Source organism: Coregonus clupeaformis, chromosome 30 (assembly GCF_020615455.1).
Source record: "Coregonus clupeaformis isolate EN_2021a chromosome 30, ASM2061545v1, whole genome shotgun sequence".
NCBI classification, from domain to species: Eukaryota; Metazoa; Chordata; class Actinopteri; order Salmoniformes; family Salmonidae; genus Coregonus; species Coregonus clupeaformis.
This window is the reverse complement of record NC_059221.1, coordinates 43,258,570-43,272,358: the sequence shown is the minus strand read 5'-3', so window position 1 is coordinate 43,272,358 and position 13,789 is coordinate 43,258,570. Positions and strand designations below refer to the sequence as shown.

Genomic DNA, 13,789 nt, shown 5'->3' with positions numbered 1-13,789 from the left:
AGTTTAAATGTATTTGGCTAAGGTGAATGTAAACTTCCGACTTCAACTGTGTGTGTGTATGTATATATATATATATATATACATACACTACCAGTCAAAAATTTTGACACACCTACTCATTCAAGGGTTTTTCTTTATGTTTTACTATTTTTGAAGAATAATAGTGAAGAAATCAAAACTATGAAATAACACATATGGAATTGTGTAGTAAATAAAAAACTGTTATACAAATCAAAATATTTGAGATTCTTCAAATAGCCACCCTTTGCCTTGATGACAGCTTTGCACACTCTTGGCATTCTCTCAGCCAGCTTCATGAGGTAGTCACCTGGAATGCATTTCAATTTCTTTCCTTCTTAATGTGTTTGAGCCAATCAGTTGTGACAAGGTAGGGGGGTATACAGAAGATAGCTCTATTTGGTAAAATACCAAGTCCATATTATTGCAAGAACAGCTCAAATAAGCAAAGAGAAACGACAGTCCATCATTACGTTAAGACATGAAGGTCAGTCAATACGGAACATTTCAAGGACTTTGAAAGGTTCTTCAAGTGCAGTCGCAAAAACCATCAACTGCTATGATGCATCTGGCTCTCATGAGGACCGCCACAGGAATGGAAGACCCAGAGTTACCTCTGCTGCAGAGGATACATTCATTAGAGTTACCAGACTCAGAAATTGCAGCCCAAATAAATGCTTCACAGAGTTCAATAATAATAAATAATAATATGCCATTTAGCAGACGCTTTTATCCAAAGCGACTTACAGTCATGCGTGCATACATTTTTTTGTGTATGGGTGGTCCCGGGGTTCGAACCCACTACCTTGGCGTTACAAGCGCCGTGCTCTACCAGCTGAGCTACAGAGGACCTCAAGTCACAGACACATCTCAACATCAAGTGTTCAGAGGGGACTGTGTGAATCAGGCCTTCATGGTCGAATTGCTGCAAAGAAATCACTACTAAAGGACATCAATAATAAGAAGAGAGCTGCTTGAGCCAAGAAACACAAGCAATGGACATTAGGCTGGTGGAAATGTGTCCTTTGGTCTGGAGTCCAAATTGGAGATTTTTGGTTCCAACCACCGTGTCTTTGTGAGACGCGGTGTGGGTGAACGGATGATCTCCACATGTGTAGTTCCCACCGTAAAGCATGGAGGAGGAGGTGTTATGGTGTGGGGGTGCTTTGCTGGTGACACTGTCTGATTTATTTAGAATTCAAGGCACACTTAACAAGCATGGCTACCACAGCATTCTGCAGCGATACAACATCCCATTTGGTTTGGGCTTAGTGGGACTATCATTTTTTTTTCAACAGGACAATGACCCAACATACCTCCAGGCTGTGTAAGGGCTATTTTACCAAGAAGGAGAGTGGTGGACTGCTGCATCAGATGACCTGGCCTCCACAATCCCCTGACCTCAACCCAATTGAGATGGTTTGGGATGAGTCGGACGGCAGAGTGAAGGAAAAGCAGCCAACAAGTGCTCAGCGTATTTGGGAACTCCTTCAAGACTGTTGGACAAGCATTCCAGGTGAAACTGGTTGAGAGTGTGCAAAGCTATCATCAAGGCAAAGGGTGGCTATTTGAAGAATCTCAAATATAAAATATATTTTGATTTGTTTAACACTTTTTTGGTTACTATATGATTCCATATGTGTTATTTCATATTTTTGATGTCTTAACTATTATTCTACAATGTAGACAATAGTAAAAATAAAGAAAAACCCTTTAATGAGTAGGTGTGTCCAAACGTTTGACTGGTACTGTGTGTGTGTGTATCTATATATATATATATATATATATATATATATATATATATATATATATATATATATATATCATACATTTTAAACCGTTTTATAAGTGGATTTTTGTTTAGGTGTTATTACACTACAATAAACAAATGCAGTCCAGTCAGACATGATCAGCGCTCGAGCAGCCAGAAGCGCGAGTCCATTCCTACTAAAGATGCTCCGCTGCGCAGTTTCCATCAAACGAGACTCAGGACAGAACTTTGGAGAGTGGTCGCCAGACTTCAGTTCATACTGCGAACTCCGCTCAACCTCGCATTAAATTTAACAGGGGGACTCGCAGGATTCGAGTTGATTTAAAAGACGGTGATCAAACCTACTGATATAAAAGTGTAAGTGTATTTTTCTCTCTCTGAAATAATGTATTACAGTTGAACTAACGTTGTTCTATTACAGTAAACCTTCCAACCTGCAAACTATACATTCTAATGCAGTATCAGTTTATCATAGTGTTTTTCTTTTTAAATAAGAGTATGGAATCAATACGCTCTGTCGGATCTTTATTGATTGAGTTAACGTGTAAAATGTTTCATACAAGGCTATTTCTATGTAAAATTTTCAGGCAGAATCTACACTTCAAAGGGGATTGATTTACTGATGACCATAAAGCCATGCACGCGACACTGGTAATTTTTATCTGTGGTAAGTAGCCTTTGCGCTGAGCGCTTTGAAGGCAATGAACATGTTCCTATGCCAACCAACGGCCTAATGATGCAATGAAAAGGTTATGAGTTGTAAACTGCTTTGAGGTTGTGTCATCTATACTGTTGAGTATATGTGTAGTGAACTTGCGATGCGAATTTAAATGTTAAAATCACAGCAAAATGTGGATATGGTAAGCATCCAGAATTTAAACAAATGGATAGAAAAACGATACAGATCTACAGATAGCCTACTGTAGCCAACATGGCTGATGGATGGGACAGAGTGAGGCAGAGGGTTGTGTTTACTGTCTCCAGCTCTGAGACAAGATGGCCCTGTTTTTTGGGGGGATCCCCATTCCCCTCTTTAGGGGTCACTTCTCAGTCCACTGTCCTTGGTGCTAAATTCCCCAGTCTTCCTGGGTGGTGTTGGAGAGGTCTCTGGGTGGGACTTTGTGCTTTGGGGAGGCTAACCATCAACTCTGTTTATGGTCCTCCTAAAACAGCCCAGCTGAATCCGCAAACGGACACAGTCCATCCCCCCCCTACGATGGTGTTGTTACAGCATCACGGGTGTGTGTGTGTGTGTGTGAGGGGGTTATTTAATCCGAGGCTGAAGACTGCTCTTTGTTAGAGGGTTCTACTTGTGAGTGTAGTCTTCCCAGCAGCCTGTCATTATAGAGATACAGACTGATCTCTTCAGAACCCTGACACCTCTGTGTGTGACCTCTGGAGGTCAGGGGTCATATCCATCCCCTCACTTCATTGGGCCAGACTAGGTTAATTAGTCTTCATGTGCGGGTGAAAGGGAAGGGCTGATCAGAGAGACAAAGCTCTTCTCTCTCTCCTCTCCCTTTCAGCTTTCTCCTCTTCTCTCCTCCTCCTCAGAAGATGCTATAGGATGACAGGGCTGGGGATTTGAAGGCGCAGTAGGGGGAGGGGGGTGTATCTATTTTCTACAGGTCGTTGACAGCTGAGGCTCCTGTCTCACCCTCCAAATGTAACCAGTCTTCATTGGGTCATTTGTGAAGCAGTGGTGTCCACCCAATCATTGTGAAATGCCTAGCAGGTGATTCTGCACGTGAGCCCCTGCTGTAGTGATTAGTCGACGGTGAACAGCAGCTGTGTTAAGAAAGACCCTGAACAGGGACCTCCGTTACCATGGAGAGACATGAGAGAAGAAAAGACGGTTTAGAAAAGGCTGAACAAACTGCTCTTTTATGAATACATCTCCCTGTAAAAGGCTGTACGCCGGTGACGAGTGTTCAGGCTTACACGAAAGAGGACAGAAGCTTTCCTTATAGAACTAAAGCCTTTGTTACAGAGCTTTCTTATAGTCTTCTGGAGCACCTGTGTGTTGTTTTGTGTGCAGATGAAGGACAGGTACAGGCTGGCGCCCAGTGTTGGGAGCTGTGTGATCCTGAGCCCCTCTGTGAGCAGAGACTCCGGAACTCAGTGGATTCAAGAACAATGGGCCAGTTGAAGCCAACCGCAGAAACCAGAAGGAGAGGGAGAGAGAGAGAGGGAGAGAGGGGGGGTTTATGAGAAAGAAGAAGAGTGGTGGGCAGGGACTTTTCTCTGCGAAAAAAGGAGGATGAGGAGGATGATGATGAGGAGGAGGAGGAGGAGGAGGAGGAGATGTTCTCTTTAAGAACAAGAGGGTGATTGGCACTGTTGGTATCCACATGTTTAACCTGACCCCAGTGTACTTGATATATGACTCTGTCTTAGTTTAACACAGTACCTATTGTGAACTGTGTTTTGGGGCTTGTATTTTATCGATAATGAATGGTTGTCAGGGTCAAGTTGAGGTTGTGTATAACATAGTTAAGTGCACTTGAAGTTAAGAGTGAAAACACAAGGCGTCGGGTAAAAGTTGGGATTGCTTCCTACCAGTTGTCACTTGAAACCGTGGGTGTATGAATATAGGTTAGAATATATATTTTTTTCTATCTCAGCCTTTCTGTCTCTGCTGATTGATGGCCATAGCTCCGTCTTGCTGTGGGTTTGCATGTTAAAAACACATGCTCCTCAAGCTTTAACCACCTCACACAGTTTAACCCCCTCCCACAGTGTTCCGATTAGCTGTTCCTCTACTGTCTTCTTGGAAAGAGGCAATTCCTCTACTTAGTCTGATGGGCTGCTTTCTGGTCTACTCTCACTCTAGTCAGTATAACAGACAAGGCCCCCAGGGAGGGGAGGGGAGGAGAAAGCCTGGACTGTGTGGCCCCTCCAGGCCTGCCCAGCTTCTGCCTCTTCATCTCACTGCTGTATGCATCTACAGCCAGGCTCTATTGTATAATGATAGGCTGTGTCATGCGTCTTAAATACACCTGTATTTAAGAGTGGACATGACGTTCATTATGGAGTCTGAGGGGGATGGTCAGTCCACTATTGTTTTACTAACATCCTCCTCCGCCCCGCCCTCCCTCTACCTGCACAGTCTCCAGACTCCACTGCCCCAGTTATAATATCAAGGGACAGACGGTTGCCTTGTAAAAATCACTCACCTTTAAACCCTGACTAGCTGTTTCATGTGGTCATAAAGACAGGTCAGTGCTCACCTGTAATTGACTGGTATGTACAGTTGAAGTCGGAAGTTTACATTCACTTAGGTTGGAGTCATTAAAACTTGTTTTTCAACCACTCCACAAATGTCTTTTTAACAAACTATAGTTTTGGCAAGTCGGTTAGGACACCTACTTTGTGCATGACACAAGTGATTTTTCCAACAATTGTTTACAGAGAGATTATTTCACTTATAATTCACTGTATCACAATTCCAGTGGGTCAGAAGTTTACATACACTAAGTTGACTGTGCCTTTTGCAGCTTGGAAAATTCCAGAAAATGATGTCATGGCTTTACAAGCTTCTGATAGGCTAATTGACATCATTTGAGTCAATTGGAGGTGTACCTGTGGATTTATTTCAAGGCCTACCTTCAAACTCAGTGCCTCTTTGCTTGACATCATGGGAAAATCAAAAGAAATCAGCCAAGACCTCAGATTTTCTTTTTTAGACCTCCACAAGCCAGGTTCATCCTTGGGAGCAATTTCCAAACGCCTGAAGGTACCACGTTCATCTGAACAAACAATAGTACGCAAGTATAAACACCATGGGACCACGCAGCCGTCATACCGCTCAGGAAGGAGACACGTTCTGTCTCCTAGAGATGAACGTACTTTGGTGCGAAAAGTGCAAATCAATCCCAGAACAACAGCAAAGGACCTTGTGAAGATGCTGGAGGAAACAGGTACAAAAGTATCTATATCCACAGTAAAACGAGTCCTATATTGACATAACCTGAAAGGCCGCGCAGCAAGGAAGAAGCCACTGCTCCAAAACCGCCATAAAAAAGCCAGACTACGGTTTGCAACTGCACATGGGGACAAAGATTGTACTTTTTGGAGAAAGGTCCTCTGGTCTGATGAAACAAAAATAGAACTGTTTGGCCATAATGACCATCATTATGTTTGGAGGAAAAAGGGGGGTGCTTGCAAGCCGAAGAACACCATCCCAACCGTGAAGCACGGGGGTGGCAGCATCATGCTGTGGGGGTGCTTTGCTGCAGGAGGGACTGGTGCACTTCACAAAATAGATGGCATCATTAGGAAGGAAAATTATGTGGATATATTGAAGCAACATCTCAAGACATCAGTCAGGAAGTTAAAGCTTGGTCGCAAATGGGTCTTCCAAATGGACAATGACCCCAAGCATACTTCCAAAGTTGTGGCAAAATGGCTTAAGGACAACAAAGTCAAGGTATCACCCTGACCTCAATCCTATAGAAAATGTGTGGGCAGACCTGAAAAAGCGTGTGCAAGCAAGGAGGCCTACAAACCTGACTCAGTTACACCAGCTCTGTCAGGAGGAATGGGCCAAAACCTACCCAACTTATTGTGGGAAGCTTGTGGAAGGCTACGCAAAACGTTTTACCCAAGTCAAACAATTTAAAGGCAATGCTACCAAATACTAATTGAGTGTATGTAAACTTCTGACCCACTGGGAATGTGATGAAAGAAATAAAAGCTGAAATAAATAATTCTCTACTATTATTCTGACATTTCACATTCTTAAAATAAAGTGGTGATCCTAACTGACCTAAAACAGGGAATCTTTACTAGGATTAAATGTCAGGAATTGTGAAAAACTGAGTTTAAATGTATTTGGCTAAGGTGTATGTAAACTTCCGACTTCAACTGTAGATACCCCCATAGGGAGAGCTAGGCCGGCTGATTTAGTTTGGTATTACATGTGAAGAGTTTCATTCCAAAACGCTATATATCCATTTTCAGAAATGTTGGTAAATTATTATATTAGCTTTTTTGTTTAAAGAAATTATGAAAGAGATTGGTGTTTTTTCACTATTTAATCATGGCATGGGGTTGTTCAATGACAGACATGTATTTGTATAAAATCTATCACAAATAATCATGTTATTTAGCAAAATGCTGTACAGTGAGGGAAAAAAAGTATTTGATCCCCTGCTGATTTTGTACGTTTGCCCACTGACAAAGAAATTATCAGTTTATAATCTTAATGGTAGGTTTATTTGAACAGTGAGAGACAGAATAACAACAAAAAAATCCAGAAAAACGCATGTCAAAAATGTTATAAATTGATTAGCATTTTAATGGGGGAAATAAGTATTTGACCCCCTCTCAATCAGAAAGATTTCTGGCTCCCAGGTGTCTTTTATACAGGTAACGAGCTGAGATTAGGAGCACACTTAATCTCAGCTTGTTACCTGTATAAAAGACACCTGTCCACAGAAGCAATCAATCAATCAGATTCCAAACTCTCCACCATGGCCAAGACCAAAGAACTCTCCAAGGATTTCAGGGACAAGATTGTAGACCTACACAAAGCTGGAATGGGCTACAAGACCATCGCCAAGCAGCTTGGTGAGAAGGTGACAACAGTTGGTGCGATTATTCGCAAATGGAAGAAACACAAAATAACTGTCAATCTCCCTCGGCCTGGGGCTCCATGCAAGATCTCACCTCGTGGAGTTGCAATGATCATGAGAACGGTGAGGAATCAGCCCAGAACTACACGGGAGGATCTTGTCAATGATCTCAAGGCAGCTGGGACCATAATCACCAAGAAAACAATTGGTAACACACTACGCCGTGAAGGACTGAAATCCTGCAGCGCCCGCAAGGTCCCCCTGCTCAAAAAAGCACATATACATGCCCATCTGAAGTTTGCCAATGAACATGAATGATTCAGAGGAGAACTGGGTGAAAGTGTTGAGGTCAGATGAGACCAAAATGGAGCTCTTTGGCATCAACTCAACTCGCTGTGTTTGGAGGAGGAGGAATGCTGCCTATGACCCCAAGAACACCATCCCCACCGTCAAACATGGAGGTGGAAACATTATGCTTTGGGGGTGTTTTTCTGCTAAGGGGACAGGACAATTTCTCCGCATCAAAGGGAAGATGGACGGGGCCATGTACCGTCAAATTTTGTGTGAGAACCTCCTTCCCTCAGCCAGGGCATTGAAAATGGGTTGTGGATGGGTATTCCAGCATGACAATGACCCAAAACACATGGCCAAAGCAACAAAGGAGTGGCTCAAGAATAAGCACATTAAGGTCCTGGAGTGGCCTAGCCAGTCTCCAGACCTTAATCCCATAGAGAATCTGTGGAGGGAGCTGAAGGTTCGAGTTGCCAAACGTCAGCCTCGAAACCTTAATGACTTGGAGAAGATATGCAAAGAGGAGTGGGACAAAATCCCTCCTGAGATGTGTGCAAACCTGGTGGCCAACTACAAGAAACGTCTGACCTCTGTGATTGCCAACAAGGGTTTTGTACAAGCAGTACCGGAGCGCCAAGTCTAGGTCCAAGAGGCTTCTAAACAGCTTCTACCCCCAAGTCATAAGACTCCTGAACATCTAATCAAATGGCTACACAGACTATTTCATTGCCCCCCACCCCTCTTTTATCCTACTGCTACTCTCTGTTTATTATCTATGCATAGCCACTTTAATAACTCTACCTACATGTGCATATTACCCCAATTACCTCGACTAACCGGTGCCCCCGCACATGGCCTCGCTATTGTTATTTTTACTGCTGCTCTTTAATTATTTGTTACTTTTATTTCATATTATTTGATATTGTCTTTTTTTGTGTGTTTTTTTGGTATTCTTTCGTAAAACTGCATTGTTTGTTAAGGGCTTGTAAGTAAGCATTTCACTGTAAGGTCTACACCTGTTGTATTCGGCGCATGTGACAAATACAATTTGATTTGATTTGTATCCAAACCAGATGGAAGGCGTTCCGAAGGTCCAACTTAGAAAAGATGGTCGCTCCCTGAAGAGGCTCAATAGCCGAGGAGATGAGTGGTAGAAGGTAACGTTTTTTTAACCGTGATGTCATTAAGGTCCCTGTAGTCGATACACGGGTGCAGAGTTTTGTGCTTATTCTCCACAAAGAAGAACCCTGCGCCGGTGGGAGAGGCCGATGGACGAATACTCCCTGCAGCGAGAGAGTTCTCAATGTACTCCTCCATTGCCTTGGTCTCCGGACCCGACAGGGAGTAAAGCAGGGGGTGTAGTGCCCGGGAGAAGGTCAATGGCGCAGTCGTAGGGTTGATGCGGAGGGAGAGACGAGGCTTCTCTTAAACCTGCAGGAAGACGTCCTGGGGCACGCTGGGTCGACTTAAGACATTGAGCATGGCAGAACGGGCTCCAACCCACGATGGCACCAGTAGCCCAGTCGATCAGGGGATTGTGCTTCTGGAACCATGAATATCCCAAAACCACGGGTACATGGGGAGATTCTATGAGCAGGAACTGCGTACACTCACTGTGATTTCCTGATACTCGTAGGTTGATAGGAATCGTATTGCGGGTGACTCTGCCAATAGATTGCCCATCCAGCAATCTGACGTCCATGGGAATGGAGAGTGGTTGAGTGGAGATACTCAGCTCCAACACCAAGGTAGCATCGATAAAACTCTCATCGGCCCCAGAGTCAATGAGCACCCGGAGTGATTTGGCCTGGTCACCCCACAACAGGGTAGCATGGAGAGGGGTGCAAGTAATGGGAGATTGGAAAATCCCTGTACGGCTCACCAGAGTACTCATACCTACTGATGAGCCTGGTCTTTTTAATGGACAGGTGGACATATAATGTCCTGTAGTTTCGCAATACAGACAGCTCCTGGTGTTCAGTCTGCGTAAATGTTCATCCGGAGACAATTGAGCCCTTCCCAGTAGCTTGGGCTCGGGAGGAGGCGAGTCGACCGCCCTCGCAGATTCCCGTGAGCACTCGGGTGACATCGGATTCTCTCTGAAAAGACTTCGGGAGATTCCTGGATTCCTCGGAGGCGGTCGATCCGGATGGTCAAGGCTACGAGGGAGTCGAGGTCATGGGCAACTCCCGGGCTGTGAGCTCATCCTTGATCACCTCCGATAATCCGTGAAGGAACATGTCCAACAATGCTTCCGGGTTTCCGGCACTCTCAGCCGCCAACGTGCGAAAATCCACTGCGTAGTCTGCCACACTACGCGAGTCTTGACATAGCTGTAGCAGTTTACAGCCTCTCTCCCAGACAACGGAGAATCGAACACTTTCCGTACTTCCACCACGAACTCCTCCAGACTGAGCAGTTACCCATCTCTGCTGCTGTGGCAGTCGGCTACATAAAATAATGATCTAAAATAATCGCTAAAGTTTTAGGTGGAAAAGTACACATTTCCTGATTCAAAAGCTAATTCGGCCGTAGGCTTTCAATTAAACAACAAATTTGTCCACACTTCGCAGATTTCTGAATCATATGAATTCACTGGCAACTGAGCAGAGCAAGGCCTGCATCCAGCTTCATGAGTCACGTGACCCGTTTTTGCAGCTGTCTCATTACAGCACTACAGGGGGAGGGCAAACTCCACTGAACTAGTTTCAATCTATTGAATCACTTGGGAGTTTCTGAATTTTGGGTAAACTTCTCCTTTAAAGGGATACTTTGGGATTTTGGCATGGAGGCCCTTTATCTACTTCCCCACAGTCAGATGAACTTGTGAATATCATTTTTATGTCTCTGCGTGCAGTTTGAAGGAAGTTGCTAACTAGCGCTAGCACAGTTGCTAAGACTTCCAGTCATTGCTCTAATGCTAGTTAGCATCGTCTTGCGAAACTACCTCTAACTTCCTTCATACTAGACACAGAGACATACAAATGGTATCCATGAGTTCTTTTGACTCTGGGGAAGTAGATAAAGGGCCTCATTGCCTTAATCCCGAAGTATCCCTTTAAGTTAGCTAGGTGAGACAACCACATATCACAGTCAAATATACAGGATGTGAACATTCCATTCCAGCTAAACAATATATATAGCTTTTCGCTAAAAGAAATCTAAAACGTTTTTTAAAAATCTGAAAACAGTAATACTTTACAAACACATGAAGGTACCCATAAGCAATCATTTCTGATGAAAAAACACAAATGTGAAAAATTGGTGGATGTAGCGTTTTTGGAAATAAACTCTTCATGTGGATGTAGGTTGTGTGAAATTGTGAACATTGGGCCAGAATGTGTTTGTCTTCCTTATGGGTTTAAGGTATGTTGCAGTCGTCTGTAAGTGAGATTTCTTACCTCCTTGTTTTATTACTCATCTCTAGGGATACCTGGAGAGAAATGACAGGAAGTGTCTGGCTTACCCAGGTCATCTCTCTGTGTCCCAAGGGACAGGAAGTGTCTGGCTTACCCAGGTCATCTCTCTGTGTCCCAAGGGACAGGAAGTGTCTGGCTTACCCAGGTCATCTCTCTGTGTCCCAAGGGACAGGAAGTGTTTGGCTTACCCAGGTCAACTCTCTGTGTCCCAAGGGACAGGAAGTGTTTGGCTTACCCAGGTCAACTCTCTGTGTCCCAAGGGACAGGAAGTGTCTGGCTTACACAGGTCATCTCTCTGTGTCCTAAGGGACAGGAAGTGTCTGGCTTACCCAGGTCATCTCTCTGTGTCCCAAGGGACAGGAAGTGTCTGGCTTACCCAGGTCATCTCTATGTGTCCCAAGGGACAGGAAGTGTCAGTTGTTGGTCTTGGTTCAACTGAAGTGGAAAGAAAAATGACTTCCTACCATCACACATATGAATGGAGGCATGTTCAGTCTCAGTCATACACAGTACGCACACACACACGCACACACACAATTTGTTTTTTTGTGGGGACCTAAAATGTATTTCCATTCAAAATCATATTTTCCCTAACCCATAACCCTAACCCTTACCCTTAACCCCTAACCCTAACCATAACCCTTACCCTTAACTCCTAACCCTAACCTAATTGTAACCCTAATTGTAACCCTAACCCTAAAATAGCCTTTGTCCTCATGGGGACGTGGGACATTTTCCTTGTTTTACTATCCTTGAGGGGGCTTTGGGGGATTTTAGGTCCCCACAAGAATAGAAGAACCAACCAATACACACACACACACACACACACACACACTGAACAGACTTCCCCTAATCTCAAGGTTATTCAGAGATTGTACATACCAGACAGATTTACACAAAAGTATTTGATTGTGTCCCTGATAAATTGTATCAGGAGACTGGAGTACACTTGGAATATAACACAATTACAAATCCCCTATGTACTTTCTAAGTAGAAACACATGTGTGATTAGCTCATGTACACATCTGGTATGTCTGGCTCCAGTGGAGAACTTGAGTGAATCTCCATCCGTCACTCCAGCTGGTGAAAGGGCAAACCGAGAGCACTAGTCAGTAAATGAAACCCACAGCCACTTGACTGGCTGACTGCACCCAACATCTGCTGCACATGTGTGTCTGACTGCCCCATAGATTTACACTGAGGAGCATGGCCAGGGGCTGGTTACTGAGTAGGCCTGGGACCTGGGAGTACCAAAGGGCAAAGGAGGTATGGCAAGGGTCCGGGGCTGTCACAGGACTCTGGAGAATGGAGTCAGAGACCTGGTTCTTGAGGCTGGCTGGGGCAGCCAGAGCATGGGCAACAGCTGTGTGTCCAGCATCACTCTCCCATGACCACCTGTTGTGGATATGTCTGGTGGCCCGTGACTTTCTCCCGCTGTGGAAGAACCAGGGTGATTTACACCCAGCAGGAGCAGATGCTTCTCAGTGGCACGCCTCGTTACTCTTAACAACCGGGTAAGTAACTAGGCAGGTCTCTCTCAGCGCAGCCCCACGGTAACGAGGGAGTTCTACTTTACATCCTCGCTTGGACAATCTGCCTGACGCCCCCTCCCCTCCCCCGGGGAATCACCATCTGCATTGAGATTCCCAGGATTCCATGCTGGAAGGGAGGAGAGGAAGGAGGAGAGAGGCGCTCTACTCTGGATGTGGGAGTGGATGGCTCATTAGAAGAGACCAGAGAGAGAGGGGAGGGAAAGAGAGGAAGATGGAGAGAATGTAAAGTAATTAGCTAGTTTGCTCTGGGCCAGTTCTATACTTATCTGTGCTCTCTCAAAGCTACTCCCAGTGAGGTCAGGAATAGGATGCCATGCAGGGACGTTTGTCTGTCTGCAGCGCTACTCCCAGTGAGGTCAGGAATAGGATGCCATGCAGAGATGGTAGTCTGCAGCGCTACTCCCAGTGAGGTCAGGAATAGGATGCCATGCAGAGATGGTAGTCTGCAGCGCTACTCCCAGTGAGGTCAGGAATAGGATGCCATGCAGAGATGCGCTACTCTTATTCTGTTTGGTCTCGTGCCACGCATGCTGCTTCAAGAGCTCCAAATGCTGCCATCAACCACCTAGAAACAAGTGTTCTAGATTTAACGTAGCATCATCTCCATAGCTCTTTTCTTTTTTTGGGGGGGGTGGGGGTGTCTGCTTTTATTAGTGTCTGTCTGTGTATGTGTGTACTGTATGTGAGTGTGTTTGTCTTGGTGATTGGTTCCAGTGTTTACACCGAGGAAGGTGCTGACAGCAGATTCCTTCTCGTCTTTGTCACCCAGTCAGATTGGAATGTTTCTTCTTGATGTCACATCGCCATCCGCCCCCCCCTGTCTGTCTCCAAACACAACCCAGTGACATGTGAAATAGATCAGGTCCCTGCTGCTCTCACTCTGGAGACAACGACTGGAGGTCTCATTCTTTACACTCCCCCACCTGATCCTACTAGGAACACATAGTGCCAAAAACCTTTATTGAAAGTTGAGGAAAGCTAGAAGAAACAGAAGAAAGTGAGTCAGCGGCCCCAGCTGACAGGCACAGCCATCTCTCCAGAGAGTGCCAGGACAGGCAGTGGGGTTTTGCATAGTAGACACTTACAATACATACCACACTGAGAGAGAGAGAGAGCGAGAGAGACAGAGACAGAGAGACAGAGACAGAGAGACAGACAGA

The 13,789-nt window shown here is 44.9% G+C and overlaps 1 protein-coding gene across 2 annotated transcripts in view; it reads left to right on the top strand.

The window, feature by feature from the left end:
- Nucleotides 1-2,011: 2,011 nt before the first annotated feature.
- The window catches only part of LOC121546030 (laminin subunit beta-2-like), a 67,429-nt gene continuing 55,651 nt past the window's right edge, over nt 2,012-13,789 (top strand). For both annotated transcript variants that reach the window (XM_045209585.1, XM_045209584.1), the window contains exons 1-2: nt 2,012-2,146; nt 2,377-2,456. In XM_045209585.1, coding sequence (XP_045065520.1) covers nt 2,426-2,456 — 31 coding nt within the window. In that variant the 5' untranslated portion in view covers nt 2,012-2,146; nt 2,377-2,425. The remainder of the gene's footprint in view (nt 2,147-2,376; nt 2,457-13,789) is intronic.